The following is a 15,281-nucleotide window of genomic DNA, read 5'->3' on the forward strand; positions in this document are numbered from 1 at the left end:
AAAATATAGACAGACAGATAAACAGACAGATAGACAGACAGATAGATAGATAGATAGATAGATAGATAGATAGATAGATAGATAGATAGATAGATAGATAGATAGATAGATAGATAGATAGATAGATAGATAGATAGATAGATAGATAGATAGATAGATAGATAGATAGATAGATAGATAGATAGATAGATAGATAGATAGATAGATAGATAGATAGATAGATAGATAGATAGATAGATAGATAGATATGGTCTTATCTAATTCCTTTGCTTTGCTCTCACACTTTAGTTAATGCTATGGATGTGATGCATGAAAGAGAACAAGTACGATAATTGTATCTGTCTTCATGAGTTTGTGAGAGCGTAACCATCAATCACAATGACTTTGGATCATCTTCACCTCCACCATGTGTGTAGTCTGTGTTCAGCCAGGCCTCTGATTAGTACGGTGAGAGTGATTGTGTTCAGGTTTAATGAACAGATCTCAGTACGGTAGATGGCACACACCATCTCTACCATGTAACAGAATCCACTGTGACAAATTGACCCAACTGCTCAACAAGAGGCCAGCAGAGTTCTGTAATTCTCTCTGAGACCTGAACGGTGGAATATGTGCTTTTTTCTTTTTTTTGACTCCATTACTACTGAACACAAACTGATACTGGCAAAATTGTTTATTCCTCTTTTTTTCTTGTAATATGCTTGTCTGCTCGATCAGTTATAGGCAAACATTTGATTTCTGGCCTATTTTACGTTTCTTTCTTTCTCTTTGTATTAACATTTTACATACGTAACGTTACAACATAGAGCAGCTCTTTACACATGACCATCAGATAAAGAGTTCACATACATCAAAGCATTACAAATCTGAAATTTATCAGAAGATCTGGACAGGCCAGAGAGAATCTGCTGAACCTTTTTGTCACATTTTATGTGGGGAAAATTGGTTATTATGCTGAACTAATTTAAATGAAAGAGTAAGAGTAATATAATCCCATTGGCTCTTGAAAGCATATAATTTAGCCCAAATATCTAATATTTAGCAAACAAAGGTGTGGAGCATATGTACAATGTTGTAAATTAAGTGATTTCCCTAAGATCTCATTTTGGTTCGAAAAGATCTCTTTATCTGTTTGCAGATGAAATACTGTTCTGATCTCAGTCCAGCCCTGTTTTCAGTTCTCATGCCCCTCTCAGCTGGATTCTTGTCCCCTAGATTTGTTTAAAATGGAGATATTTACCATTTGCGTCTCATACACAAGTAATGATTATTTTAAACATGAATCCAGCCACTTGAGAGGCAATAAAAAGTAATGTTTCTCTTGTTTGCAGAGCAAATTTACAGGTGGAGTTTCGACATGTGACACCGGTGAGCCAGGGTTCATGTTAGAGTGTCCCTAATGACCAATTAAGCGATTTATTTAATCGTTTGCCTTATTTCAACTCAACCTGCCAAACAGTAATGTGTTGAGCCAGAGAGTACGGGGGTGTAATAACTTGTTTGAGGCTGCGCATACAGCGAAGGGTCCTTCCAAAGGTCTGTGAAGCTGGCGCAGTAGTGCTTCAAATATCAGACTGAACTAGAGTAAGACTCGTTCTGCCCATTTGTCCCGGTGGGGAAAAAAAAAGGTTTTATGAGAGGACTCAATGTGCTTATGCTATTTGTCTTTTCTTCCATTAAAAACGCAGGGTAAATAGCGCCACGCAATGCAACAGCTAATATAAGATGTTGGTCATGAGGAATTCCTCATCGCTTATTGAAAATGACACTTTTCCTTTTCAACAAGGGCTTTTTATTAATGAAGCACATTGTGTGCTGTCAATAGCCCATGAGTTAGAAAAACCTTTCTTTAGTGGGTGTTATGAAGTTGTTGTGGTGTGTACGCACAGAATATGGGTTTGTTTGCAAAGCAGATACATGTGCTTTGTGTGAACTATTGGGTTGCCGTAAGACATCAGCTTGTGCTTTTAAACGGGAACAAACCGAATCGGGAATCACGGGGTCACACTGATTTCAACAATATGAAACTTTATACCTACAGGACACTAAGGACATATGCTTAATCAAAACAAACTGCACACAAGTTTTGCGTTTGATAATATCGACGGTTAAATTTAATCAAACGGCAATGATTAACTGCAAACAGTTTGTGCCGTAGCGCAAAAATCGAACTATTTATTCACTCCGTCTCTATTTTTGCATTGTGAAATGAGAGGTTCTTGGTTGAATAGGGGTGAGCTCCATTAGGGGATTTAAAACTGGAACCAAATAGTCTCTGATTGTCCAAATGTACAATATCTGCCCTTCAGCTTTGATATGGAGGCTTGATAAATTAAAGGCCCGACGCAATGGTCTTTAAACGAGCTGAAATTACCAAGCAAACTGCAAACAGGGCTGTTTTACCCTGCAGTCTTTGACCAATAATGCCTTGGATTTCGCTCCAGGGGTAATTGCTTTCCTTCTCTCTGGCAGCCTTTAACTTTTCTCAAGGCTCCGCACCCAGTCAAATCATACTTCAATTATATTCCCCCTTGTTTCTTGAAATTATATCATAAACTGGTTTTATTGCTGTAAATTTGTATTTCATCAAATAAAAGCGAACCTCGGGCATGGGAACACTTCTGTGTCGGGATCAGACAGGTCTGAGGTAATGTGCGGTGTTGGACAAACATCCTCCTCCATCACTGCAAATTTGATATACACTTTATGAGAGTTTATTGATAAAAAGAGGCATTTTAAGCTTTTTCATCTTTAATTTGATCCGCTATTGTTGGTCTGTTTTCTGTGTTTTACGGTTTTGTTACACTGACCCACTGCTTCAGTTCAGCTGGAGCCGCTTTACTCACTGTTTTCTCTGCCCATGTACCTCTCACATGGGATCCAAAAGCATTTTCCTGCTTATTATTGGTCATTTCACTTTCAAACACACATTTACAAATGCGCATTTAAAAACCAATTCCGGCTGATTTGTAATTTTAGTCTCTCTATTGATAGCTCAGTAATTAAAGGGCCGCATTCGAATTTCTGCAGGTGAAACATTCTGCTGGCTTTACCGCAGTGGTGTAAAGGAACTTTAGAGGTTTACAATATGGTCATGATCATGTGGTTGCCCTTACAGAAGCCACACACTCGGTGTATATCATTATTGGAGTGCTGTTCTGCAATTACACTTGCCTTTCCTGCCCGATCTTTAACAAGATGAAATGTCTCTGGTTAATAAAAGTTTCAGATTCGGTCTACATTTACTTATATACTCACATTGAGCCGTTTCGTGCATCTCGGAGCCACAAACCTAATTTCAGAGCGGAGTAATTTGTCTTAATTTAGACGATTGCTTCTCCAATAAACATCACCCTCAGAAGACACTCCCCGAATGAAATCAGCTCCGAACTGCATATGACACCCAATCGAAATACTGTTGTTTCAATTTTTACCTCAGACATGACCCCGAATCCGCGCCGAGTTAAATTATGTCTGTAACCAAAAACAAAGATGTTGAGGTTTGTTCTGAAATCGTTGGGCTATTACGGGGCCTGAACGTTTCCCAGCCCGGTCAGCTCTAATGAGAGCTAAGCTTTCACTTGCGCCTCTGCATAAAATAAAAGTCACATCAAATTTAAGAGAAATATCTGACCGAGCTGAGGTGCATTACAGCAGCTGGCACTTACACAGTCAGATTTTTATTTTACTCAGCAATGTTAATAGTATTATTATGATATATGGCTTATTTAAGCTTTAAAGCTTTATAATGTGTGAATGTGTGTGTCACTGATTCTTTGGGTCATTCCAGGGGGCGTAGGAACAATTTGAAAAGTGGGCTGGACATATTAAGGCCTTTGAAAAGCACTGATTGTCTCCCAAAACTCAACAATTTATGAATTATTCCATTGTTATTCAATTTGCTTTTAACTAATATACATCATAACTTACACTCTCTTTCACAGCATCCTCTTTCTCTCATAAACTCACGCAATGATTTACCCCAAATTCACCTCTTGCACTGGCACTCTTTCCTGTTGTACAGCTGAAAGATTCATGTGTATCGTGTGCAGTTGACAGTGACATTGTGTCTATTTGTGTGTAAAGGTGACATGACGTGAAGGCCAAGCACGGTAACTCATACTTGGAATTTTTCCTCTTTGTTTAACCCATCCAAGTTAGTGGATAGTGAACACACACACACACACACACACACACACACAATGCAAGTCGTGGACACACACCTCAAATTTGTGTTCATTTAAAGTGAATATTTTAATGCATTATTTGTGTTTTATGAATTATGTGTGCCTTAATTTGTTGTAAATGTATACACTATAGGGGAGAGCATGGATAATTGTAATGCTCAATAAATTTAACATCGGCAATAACTTATTTATTTAAATGATTTAAGCTTCTTTAAGAAACCAAACCTGTTTCAATACAAATATCCTCCTTACATGTAATTCTTAGGTGTATATGAGCGTAATTTTTACTTAGATTCAATTATACATGTAGTCTACACAGTTATCTCTCCTAAAAATGTCATATGGTCTGATTTTGTAGCAGTATTACAAAAAACTAAAAGTCAAAAATCTCCTGTCCAAAAGTCTTCTGCTTGAATGGAACAGCTCAGAAATGAGCATGAATACATAACAATACAATGTCTTTATTAAAGCATGAGCTTCATAGTCTTAAGATATGTTTAGTGGTTTGAGAATGTTTTCTGTACTTCAAGCTCAATTTAAACTGACTCAATTGAAAGTTATAAATGTGACACTGGCAATGACTGACATGTCAAAGTTTAACGATATTTTCAGAATAAATGAGCAAAATTAGTCAAATTTATTGGTATAAACTTTGCAAATGTGTGTGTGTTTGCATTTGTGTGTGTTTTTTAATGGCCACATCTTGCAGGCTTCACTTCCTCTTCCTCCAGTCTGAGGAAGCCATGGACTCAGGAGGCCTGTGTGTGTCCGTCTGTCTGTCAGTGTGTCCTCTCTCCATCCTGTTGGCCTGCGCTTCACCCCATCCTGTGCATGTGCACTGTGGCCCACTCCTGCGTGTGTGTGTGTTTGTGTGTGTGTGTGTGTGTGTCTCACCTGCTCCTGAGTGTTAAATGTGTCATCGTAGAGCCACTGTCTGTCACAGCAGTTGACCTCCTTGAACATCTCACTAAATCATACAGTACATCGACCAACAACATTTGCTTAGAATGTTCTCACCGCTTGTGTGTCCAACTGATGAATTCGGTGTTGCAACACTGCGTGAGCAATGTTTAGACTTACAGGAATATGGTGGTGGTGTTATTATTTGATTCAGTTGCATCAGCGCTCACTCATGGGGTGTAAAATGTTTTGAAGTCGAAGCAATGGGGCAAGTCTGAATGTGCGTGTGTTCCTGGCTCTCTTTCGGCAGAGGGTCAGTTAGAGATGCTGATGGACTGATGTGTTCCGGGCAGGGAGAAGAATGAAGGACGGGGCACACCTCCATCCTGTAACCTCCCTCTCTCTCTCCTCCTCCTCCTCCTTCTGTCCTTCTTTCTAACCCTTTGTTGACTTGCTCTAAAAAGTGATTACAGCAAATCTAACAAACTGATGTTGCTGTAATAGATACCATATCTGAAGCAGCATAGAGAGTGTTTGTTTAAAAAAAATGATAAATACTTCTGTCAGAACTTATTTTATGCTCCAGACTGATCTTCCTTTAAACTTAAATGAGTTTTTATGGATATGTCTTGATTTCCCAAAGCTTATGACACCAAACCTGAGAATTAATTCTGATAGGTCATGAAATGTTTTTGGCAGTTAAACCAGCTCATATTTAAATAGTGCTCGTCCTCAGAAATTTTTGGGGGAAAGGGGGATTTAGGTGAACGTTTACTGTTACAGTGGTTTTGAGATTGCAGTCAACTTGGGAAGTATATAATTATAAAGAAAAACATATTGACTTTTCCTTTGGAGGAATGTTTTTTTCCTCAGGCTTAGCTCTTCAGTTTCAGTCTCTCTTTTGGTGCGCTGGATTTTAGTTTAGAATTTTAATTTAGAATTTTAATTTTTAATTCATACACAGTGCGCTCTTTCTCTTCATATCTTCCTTTTTCCTGCTGTCAGAAAGATTGAACTTCAAGGCGTGATGTGTTCACACATAATGAAACATTTTCCCATGATGCCCATCTGATGATGAAAAAGCCTTTTTGTTTGCCTTTTTTTACTAAAACACTCAATGAGTTTTGTATAAAATTAGTAATATATTGAAGATTTCAATATTTTTTTTTTATCATAAAGTTTGTCATGGATAATCCTTCCTCTGAAGGATGAATGCATTTTTGTGGTATCATTGGTAAAAAAATATATTTTCAGAGCCTATAGTCTAAGGGGCCATTTGCACGAGGCCGTTTTAATCTAAAACCGGAAAACTTTTTATGCGGTTTGGCCGTTCATTTACACGAAAACAGCGTTTTGGGGGCCTGAAAACGCAAACTTTTGAAAACGTGTTTCAAAGTGCTAGTTTTCGAAACCAATACCCTGTGTAAACTACAAAAAACGCGAATTTGTGAACACGATGACGTCATGCGCATGCATATTACGTGTTTAGTCTATAGGCACGTAGTGTTTCTTTACAAAGTGGCATCGTCAACTACTGGCATGGCAGCATAATACAGTGATTTTAGTAGTTTCTCGGATCTGTGTGAACGGGATCGTTTTGACAACGTTGCTGTCTATGCACAAACAAAACGCAGAGGAAAAACGTTTCCGTTTGTAGAACATCGTTGTCGTGTAAACGTAGGCTACCCTAAAACAACTCATATAATATAATGCATAGCCTACATACATATAATACTATTATTATTAATATTATTATTTTGATATTATTATTTTATGCTCAATATATATTAATAATAATAAGTCTTTTTTTGTGTGAGAATTACTTCAGAACACAGCATTTCAGTTCTCATCATGCTGTAAGATGATTCTGAGAAGAATTCTGATTCCTCTACCCATTGACCACTTCTTGCAAGCCAAGGGCGATGATGTCAGGGCGAAAGTAATCATGACTGTGCACGGAAACTCACATCATACACAAACCCACACATATGCTACACACTCACAATTCCTGTGAACAAACCCAAGAGACCAGCTCTGGGTGTAGAGCTAGAACTGTATCACAGATGTTGTGAAAGTGTTTGGCACTTTGCTCATCATAGCAGAGGCAATAAATCTGATGTTGTGGTCTGAATTTGGAATGGTGAGTTTTTAAAGATTCTTCCCCATTTGTGTTTTTAAATTGTGCGTGGGTCCGAGCGCCGCTTGAGAATCGCTGTTTCTGTAATGAGCCAATTCATCTGGGCTTGTAAGAATGACTGGCTCTGATGATTCTTGTTCTTTGAAGCTTTCTGCTGCTAATTCTGGAGTTTAAAAATAGATCTGCCCAAGTTCACCTTGTTTAGTTAGAGTTTGTACCGAGCAAAGGATCTAACACTCCTGATAATTCTTGAACAAGTCTTTTTTTTTTGTCTCGCTAAACTCCCCATTTAACCTCTGAATTGTGTTTGCAGGTGTGTCTGTTTACACTGATTTCTCTATGGAACATGAACTTTCATGCCCTCTGATCTAAAGCTCAGAGAAAGAATAGGGATGCTCATGAGGACAGCAGCAGATGTCGTCCCCCAGGCCATTGTGAAGTCAGTCCATGTCTACACATCGCAGATCATTATTTATTGATTTATTCAGTCGAGTGTAGAGCACATTGTTTATCCCTGCTTTTTGTTTAATGTTGAATTAGTCTGTGAAGACAAATCCCCTTTATTTGTGCCCGTTGTACCCATGTATCACCAGATTTAACATTTCAAAAAACGTGCTGAGAAGGATTTTATAATATGGTTAGGATTTGCATTACGACAAACATGCATTTGATACAGAAATGACTATTTATTTTCAAAAATAAGTTTAAGGAATCCAGTGATACATGTAAATAAACAATAATCAGATTAAAGTGCCAAATATCAGTTATACAAAAAGGAATCTGTACAAAAGGAGGAATTACATGATTGAAGGTCTTTGGTGAGAAGGAATGACTGCTCGACTGACTTTGGGTTTTAAATGCGAGAGCTTTGGTGGGCTCTCAGTAACTGCATAGGTCCGAAGAGTCTGCCTTCATCAACGACAATGTCAACAATATCTAGAAAAATCACTGTGTACAAAAATAAAACAACAGATCATTCGGAATGGAGCAGTGCAGATTAAAATCACAGATCTCACTATAGCTGTTCTCTTTGGTGTCGGCGCTCTTCTTGCTTATGTGTTCTTTCTTAAACAAATCAATCAGTTTGATTGTCTTAAATCCATGTTAAAGCTTCTGCTCAGTCCCGTGATTTCTCATTCGGGTTCTCCATTCCTTTGTTTCAGTCAAACTTTAAGGCATCATGGCTGTAGGTTATGGAAGGATGCCTTTTCAGGAAGCTCTTTGGTCAAGCCTAATCCATCTTTGGTGCGTGAAGCCGTGCGCAGAGGTCCACGGCCCTCAGATGGAGTCTCCGTGGACTTGGAATGACAATGTTTTTGGCTGGAGTCACTAGGTTTTGTTTTATAGTGTCCCCATTGATTGAAGAAGATGCCCTCACTTTATCTTGGCTGGTTTGAGCTCCTTGACCTGCATGTGTAATGTTTTGTGGACAGCAAGAGTTCTGGACTGACAGAAACCCTTTCCACACTCCTGGCATTTAAATGGCTTCTCTTTGGAATGGATGTACCTTCAGAAAAAAGAGAGAGAGAGAGAGAGAGAATAGTTGCGGTATGTTAATGGATGTAAGCATGTTTACAACTTGAACAACAGATTTTAAAGTGGTCTGAGCATTATTCTAGGATTACATATCCTGCGTTTCAGTATTCTGCCAAAAATGTGAACTATTGAAATGATGCTGATTTTAAATTGAAGCTAGTGCAGTAGTTACATCGGCCTTGTCATGACAAATCTTTGGGTCTGCAAATGTTAATTAAATCTCATACATGATGCATATCTAGCGATAATTGTCAGTGAGGAAAAGAGCCAAGATCATTACTGAAGAACTGAAGGAGATTGTTCAGCATGTCTCAACTAATTTAGATCATTCTTATAGTACTGGAATATCGAATGTCATAAATCACCAGAGCAGGTGTGGTTGAAAACAAAACAGATTTTTCTGCATCTGTTGTGCTTGAGGCTTAACTTGTTATTTTAAATAAAAATCTGCATAACATTTAATATTTGCATTTATATGTGTGCATATAAACTCTTTTTTTTTAATAACAAGTATTTAACATTATACCCTGTAATTTTCTAACTGGAATGATGGGAGAGTATTACCAGGTGCAGTAATGCATGATGAGGTCATGATTGGAACAGAATCTGCAGGAGGTTGGGAGTTTGTGGGTGGGCAGGAGTTTACGTTACTGTACGCTTTATGTATGAATGGGCAGGTATGTGCAGGAATGTGTTTCTAGATCAGCTGTAAATCCTTACCTGTGGTCTCTCAGGTGGTCCTGCCTCCTGAAGGCCTTGTGACAGATGTCACAAGTGTACGGCCGTTCGTCTGTGTGCGTGCGCTCGTGGATCAACAGGTTGTAGGACTTAGTGAAGTGGCGGCCACAGAACTTGCACACAAACTCCTTTTTCGTCTTGGACGGAAGTCGTCCCCGGCTGGGTTTTCTTTCCGGTGAGGAGAGCTTGGCCACATCCAGCAGGCAGCCCAACGAGGGCGAGCGAACGTGCCCATTGTTAATGCTCAGATCTTCCGCCTTCAGGGCGTCGTCCTGCGTGGCGGCCGCTGCCAGGTTGGCAAAGTCAAAACGAGGTTTGCTTTTGCTGGATGCTCCAGAACCAGGCCCGGGGGATTCCTGCTTGGTGGGCTGGACGAGATGGGGGAACAGAGGGATTGAGGGTAGAGGGAAGCGGGCGTCCACCAGGCCAGGCAGCTTGGAGAAGGTACAGCGGGGCAAAGTGAACGGTGGGTAGCCCAGAGTCCACTGGTGCAGGTGGACGGCATGCAGGGCACTGAAACTATATATGCTGGGCATGTGGTCGGCGGGCAAATGCAACCCGTTGGAGGTCTGAAGGAAGGAATAGTTCGCCAGCTGCAGAGAGGGATGAAGAGGCACGGGTGCTGGGAGCGTCTTACTGCCCATGTCTGATTCCAGAAAGTTTCTGTTGGAGACAAAGACAGAAAGAGAAATGAGTAAAGTAAGAGCAAATAACACAATGTCTCAAAAATAATACACCTGCAGACATCCATTGAGAATATGCTCACTGTGTTTACATTTTCTGTTATAGTATAGGCCTGTATTATGCGTTACTTGGAAACAGTTTGTTTTAGGTCCTTACAGGCTGAAGGGACTTCCCTAAAAAGAAAAAGAAAAACACGTGCACACACTCACGTCAAGACATAAACTGCACATGTCAAGTGAGACACCTTGTCTGACATATTGAAAGAGCACACTTCAACATGAGCACAAAGCAATGCTCAAGCCTGCCAGATGAGTGTATGTGCGTACATTTTGGTGTGGGCGTCTTCTGAATACCGAAAATATGCCTATGGCCATGAAGACGAAAGACAGTAGGTGACATATCTGCCTCAACTGTTTAATCAGGTTGGATGAGAACAGACACAAAGCACAATAACTCCTCTTTGTCTCATCAGGAACTACAAGCACACGCACACTCAAACAAACAGGCTTGGTATGTGTATACAGTGTTACTCATATCGTCTGGAGAATTTTTTGTTCACACACTTTTATAAGTACCACGTGAAACAAAACAGTGTGTTGTGTGTTGTATTACTGTGAAAACAAAACGAGACTATGCCAGATATGGTTCTAGTTATGATGGATGAGGTCAAAGCGCTGCAAATGTTGTACAAAAATTTAAGTCATAGCCTGTTTCATGTTTCTAAAGGTCAAGAAAGCAAAAAAAAAAAAAAAAAAAGTAAGTCACATCTCTAGAATTTTTTTTTGCAAAAAAATCTGAAATGTAGGCCTAAATGACGACGCTTATCTTGTGTGTATTTCTGTCTTGAATACTCATCGTGAAGCGGAGAGGGTCTGATCTGCGGTAAATAAAAAGTGAAATAGCCCTAATTAGTCTTTCTGAAGCTCAAAGCTCCCCCGGGGATTTGGACGCTCTGATCATGGCGCAGAAGTAATTGACTTTTACTTACGGGGGTCATTAGAGGAGATCAGGACTCGCTCCCGAGAACAGGCTCGTACCCTTAACCCTTTGAAGTCTACATACCTTTAAAACGAGTGAAGGAGGGGAATGTGTTAGGGAACTATCTGCTTAACCGCTAAATCTAACGCCAGTTGAAAGTTTTGGGGGGGACTAGACATTTCTGAATTGTGGGATTTCACAAGTGCTTGGACATTTTTTTCCGGTACATTGTTGGCTAATTAGTCGGATTTGCGCGCTGTGTCTGGATAAATCTCCCAGATTTTGTCCCCCACGCCAGGCAGAATCAGTGTTGTGGGGCTAAAGACGTTTATCCCAGACAAGGTGGTGAAAGAGTCTCAAAAATCACACCGCAATTTGCTGAGCTCGTGGTCGGCTACCCCCATCCACCCTGGGATACAGATCTCAAATGTGACACGTCCCCCTCAAAATGTGGTGAAACATTTTTTTTTTATATATATCAAAACATATTGTAGGCCTAAAATAAAATCTGATTTGTTAAGCCTAATTTGAAACATCCATGCATTTGTAAACACCCATCAGTGTGTAAATACTTTAAAATATTGTCAGACGCATGGCAAGTGCCTCTGTCTATCAGTAACCCTCTTTATCAATAACTGTGATTGCTCAGCTTTCATCAGTTGCGCGTTGAGCGCGCGGAGGTCATAAGTGTTTTATCTCTCGGTAGGTGTGAATGTGCGCCTGTAGCGAGTATGGAGATCAGAGAAATCTCGACGTGTATTACAGGATTTAATCACGGTCTCGAGGTTCATGCGTTAACGACGAGTCTTTGGTCAATTGTCCAACGATTATCAAGTAAGTGTATGTTTTCCTTTTTCCGCGCAGCCCCCTGAGAGGATGTGATCACTTAACCCTGGAGAGAGGGAAACACACCATTCATTAAGCACCGCCAAAACAGTTGACTAAATATACAAATATGTAAGTATTGTGGAGAAGGCCTAGCGCTTTAATAACGCAGTTTAATGCAATACGCATGTGTCTGTAGCCTACTATATCATAAGGAAAATAATTGACAGTGTAAATATTTTAAATTACTGAATAATGGCTAGAGCATATTGTCAGATGCATACTGGTGCACTTTGTGTAATCAGATCAACACATGTAACAGTTAAAGCTGAAAAGGTCACAGAACAAATACTAAAATACTTATTAATTTTAAATGCCTATGCAATATCGAAATTCGTTGCATTTTCTCTCTAGAAATTAAACAAATTGTGCAGCCTATACCTTAAATGTTTTTAGGAGTCATTTCTGACAGGGGGCATCCAACAGATGTGGTCATTAATTTATGACAAAACCATTTTAACATTAATATTTTAGGCTAAAATGCCAATCGTTATTAATATCTAAAATATTTCAATTGTTGGGTAGATTTAGATTATGTCTTGCAGAACACTTTAGATGCAAAAGAAAATCATTCTGGGACAAGAAAAACATTTATTTATACATTGGCATATTTTAAAATATGCCCGTATTATTTAAAAAAAAAATATATATATAGCCTATAGGCTTAGTCCATATTATTTTAAAAGGAATGACGTTTCGTTTTCTTAAATATTAAAAAGGTTGCAGCCGTTTATGATTAATTGTACCTACTGGATTTTTCTGGGAGACAAAATATATTTTGTTTTATTTATGACCATTTTGATGCTTCCGGAAGACGTTAGGTGAACGAATAGCGCTTAAAATAAACCGAAACAAACGAATAACTGCTAATTTTCTCAACACCGAGCATCACTGTAAAACCATTCAAACCACACGCGAACCACGACTCGAGATCACCGACCACAAGGCCTCGCATGGCTTCGAAAAAAGAAAGTTTTCTACATATGCATAATACAATCTAAAGATTACAATTTACGTGATCGAATTTGTTACAGTTTTTAAACGAAAAACATTGGGTGACATGAGAGCAGCTTCAATGCTTTCCACAGACGACATTTGTGAATCTTAATTTTGTTTGAGTAACATGTAGCCTATGTATTGTAAACAAATTATTTTATTCCCACAACAATATTTTAAACGTATTGACACAAATTTATAATCAATAAGAATTTGCAATGCGCATCCCACCTGTTGATCTCTGACCCGATCACGATTAAAGACCATAATTTACACATTAGTTACTTTGCTATGACTTTTATCTGCATTAAGCAACAAATTACTTAGACATCGCAATGAAGTTAATTCAACAACTGTTTCAAGAATTTTCTTTAAACAGCTGAAGTGTTACAAGTTGTTCCCGTCATGCTTTCCAAGCAATTTCTCGCTTTACTAATTCATTCTTAAATGCACTTGAACATTACACATTTGTAGTTTACGTCTTGTGTAGGAAATCACTGACAGTGCAATAGAAAAAGCTTGTCAGAAATATTCCAAAAAGCCAGAAAATATTTACCAGGTCTTGGTGAAGCAGGGCGATCCAAAATAAGTTTTAGAGTCACTTAGTTTTCCCACAGCGTTTTTAAATTCAGTGCAAAACTCTCAGGCGCATCGGAGAAAGGTTCGTCTTCCTCAGCATGTTCTCGCAGCAGAGACACGGGAAAACCCTGAAGTTCGCACAGCTGTGGTCCAGCGGTTGTGCGCTGTAAGTATTTGGTTACTCGGGGTAGAAACTCTCTCTCTCTGTGTCTTACTCTAGCTCTGTCTTGTGGTCCCAAAGTCAAACCGCCTCTTTATTGTAACCCAACCCGCGACGTCACACAGCCAACCCCCCAAAATACTGAAGTGAAGTTTCCTCCACTGGTACAGCAGCCCTCAACGCTGAAGGACCAAACACATGCAGACTTTTATCCCAGGCATACATGCTCGAGGACTGAACTGAACGCCACTGCAACTTCTGAAACTTTTACGTTGGCAATAAAGGTCTTACACCGCTTGCGCGCTGATAAGGACGGTAATCAGCAGAAAGAAGGAGAAAAATATAAATAATTAAAATGGGAACTTTTTACATTAAGTATATGCTACAATGACAAACAGCCTTCTTTTTCCACATTATTATAATTATTATAATTATTATAAAGACGTTTTCACTATAAGCTGAGCTTAGAAAAGTCTAATTAAATAAACGCTCTCATCAATAAAGCATAAAGTCGAAGCATTCTTGGTTAAAGTGAGCTTCTGTGCGAGGTGGGGGCGGCAACAAATCAAGCTTCACTTTGTATTAATTAAGGTAAATACACAACTGTCACCTTTAACTTGTGCTCTCTGCGAGAAAGAAATGAGAGACCAGTTTTAAACGTCCCAAAACCATTAGTCAATTTGTCACTCCCGACCCCAGTGAAGACAGATTAAGAGCACGAGTTTCATTTTAGTAACACGGGAAAGGTGAATTCAAGAAGTTCGAGCACTTCTCTTTGATACGAACTGAAGCGCGGTGGAAACACACCTAGGTTAGCGTAAACTGCGAATGAGAAAAAAAATCACGTAATCTCACAGTTGTCGTGTATATAAGAGAGAAAGAAAAAATCATTTAGTTTAAAATGAAAATTGACAAAATGGTTTAAATTACATGTGTAGCCTACTTCGATTTCAACTGGTCTGCACGCATGTAACTTTTTAAGATTTAGGCTAAATGTTAAAAAATACATCAAATTCTCATTTCCTCTCTATTTTTTTTTTTTTATGGAAATAAACAGTACATTTTCACTAACTCTAATTTGTTGACTCGGGAACTCTGTTGTGACGTCACCCCACACAAGATAAGATGAGATGCAGGTTGCAGGTTCCTTCGAGTGAGACGCACAGAAACACTCAGTGGATCAGAGCTGGACAAGGACGCTGGTGCCCATCTGTTGCGCGCTCAATACGCGCCACCTGGTGGCGAGAGCGCGTAAAATTGCAATCCAGCTACTGCAGAGGCGCTCATCCTTACTCCTACCTTCGTGCAGAATTTAGTAACAATCATGTTCTACCTGTAATTTTCAAGTGATCCATAGACTTAGTTTAGCGGGTGCAGGTGTGTTTGCTGAGAGCTGTAAGTAAATTTGGCACCCTTTATATTCTGAGTCATTGTTTTTAACTTGTTTGAAAAACCTGGAGCAAAAGTAGGCTAAAGAGTAAACAATCGATTGATTTAATGG

The 15,281-nt window shown here is 39.2% G+C and overlaps 1 protein-coding gene across 1 annotated transcript; it reads right to left on the reverse strand.

Annotated features, from left to right (window-relative positions):
* Window positions 1–7,687: 7,687 nt before the first annotated feature.
* Window positions 7,688–13,848, reverse strand: osr1 (odd-skipped related transcription factor 1). Its single transcript, XM_081350927.1, has 3 exons — window positions 13,598–13,848; window positions 9,481–10,161; window positions 7,688–8,731 (listed from the first exon to the last, which is right to left on the reverse strand). The coding sequence occupies exons 2-3, from the start codon at window positions 10,140–10,142 to the stop codon at window positions 8,599–8,601; spliced, it is 795 nt and encodes a 264-aa protein (XP_081207053.1). The 5' UTR covers window positions 10,143–10,161; window positions 13,598–13,848; the 3' UTR covers window positions 7,688–8,598.
* Window positions 13,849–15,281: the final 1,433 nt, after the last annotated feature.

This window comes from Scardinius erythrophthalmus (genome assembly GCF_964197995.2).
Source record: "Scardinius erythrophthalmus genome assembly, chromosome: 21".
Lineage (NCBI taxonomy): Eukaryota > Metazoa > Chordata > Actinopteri > Cypriniformes > Leuciscidae > Scardinius > Scardinius erythrophthalmus.

Coding starts and splice junctions, on each gene's coding strand:
- osr1 (XM_081350927.1), bottom strand. CDS start 10,142: ATGGGCAGTAAGACGCTCCCAGCACCCGTGCCTCTTCATCCCTCTCTG. Junction 8,732..9,480: donor GACCACCTGAGAGACCACAG/GTAAGGATTTAC, acceptor TTTTTTCTGAAG/GTACATCCATTCCAAAGAGA.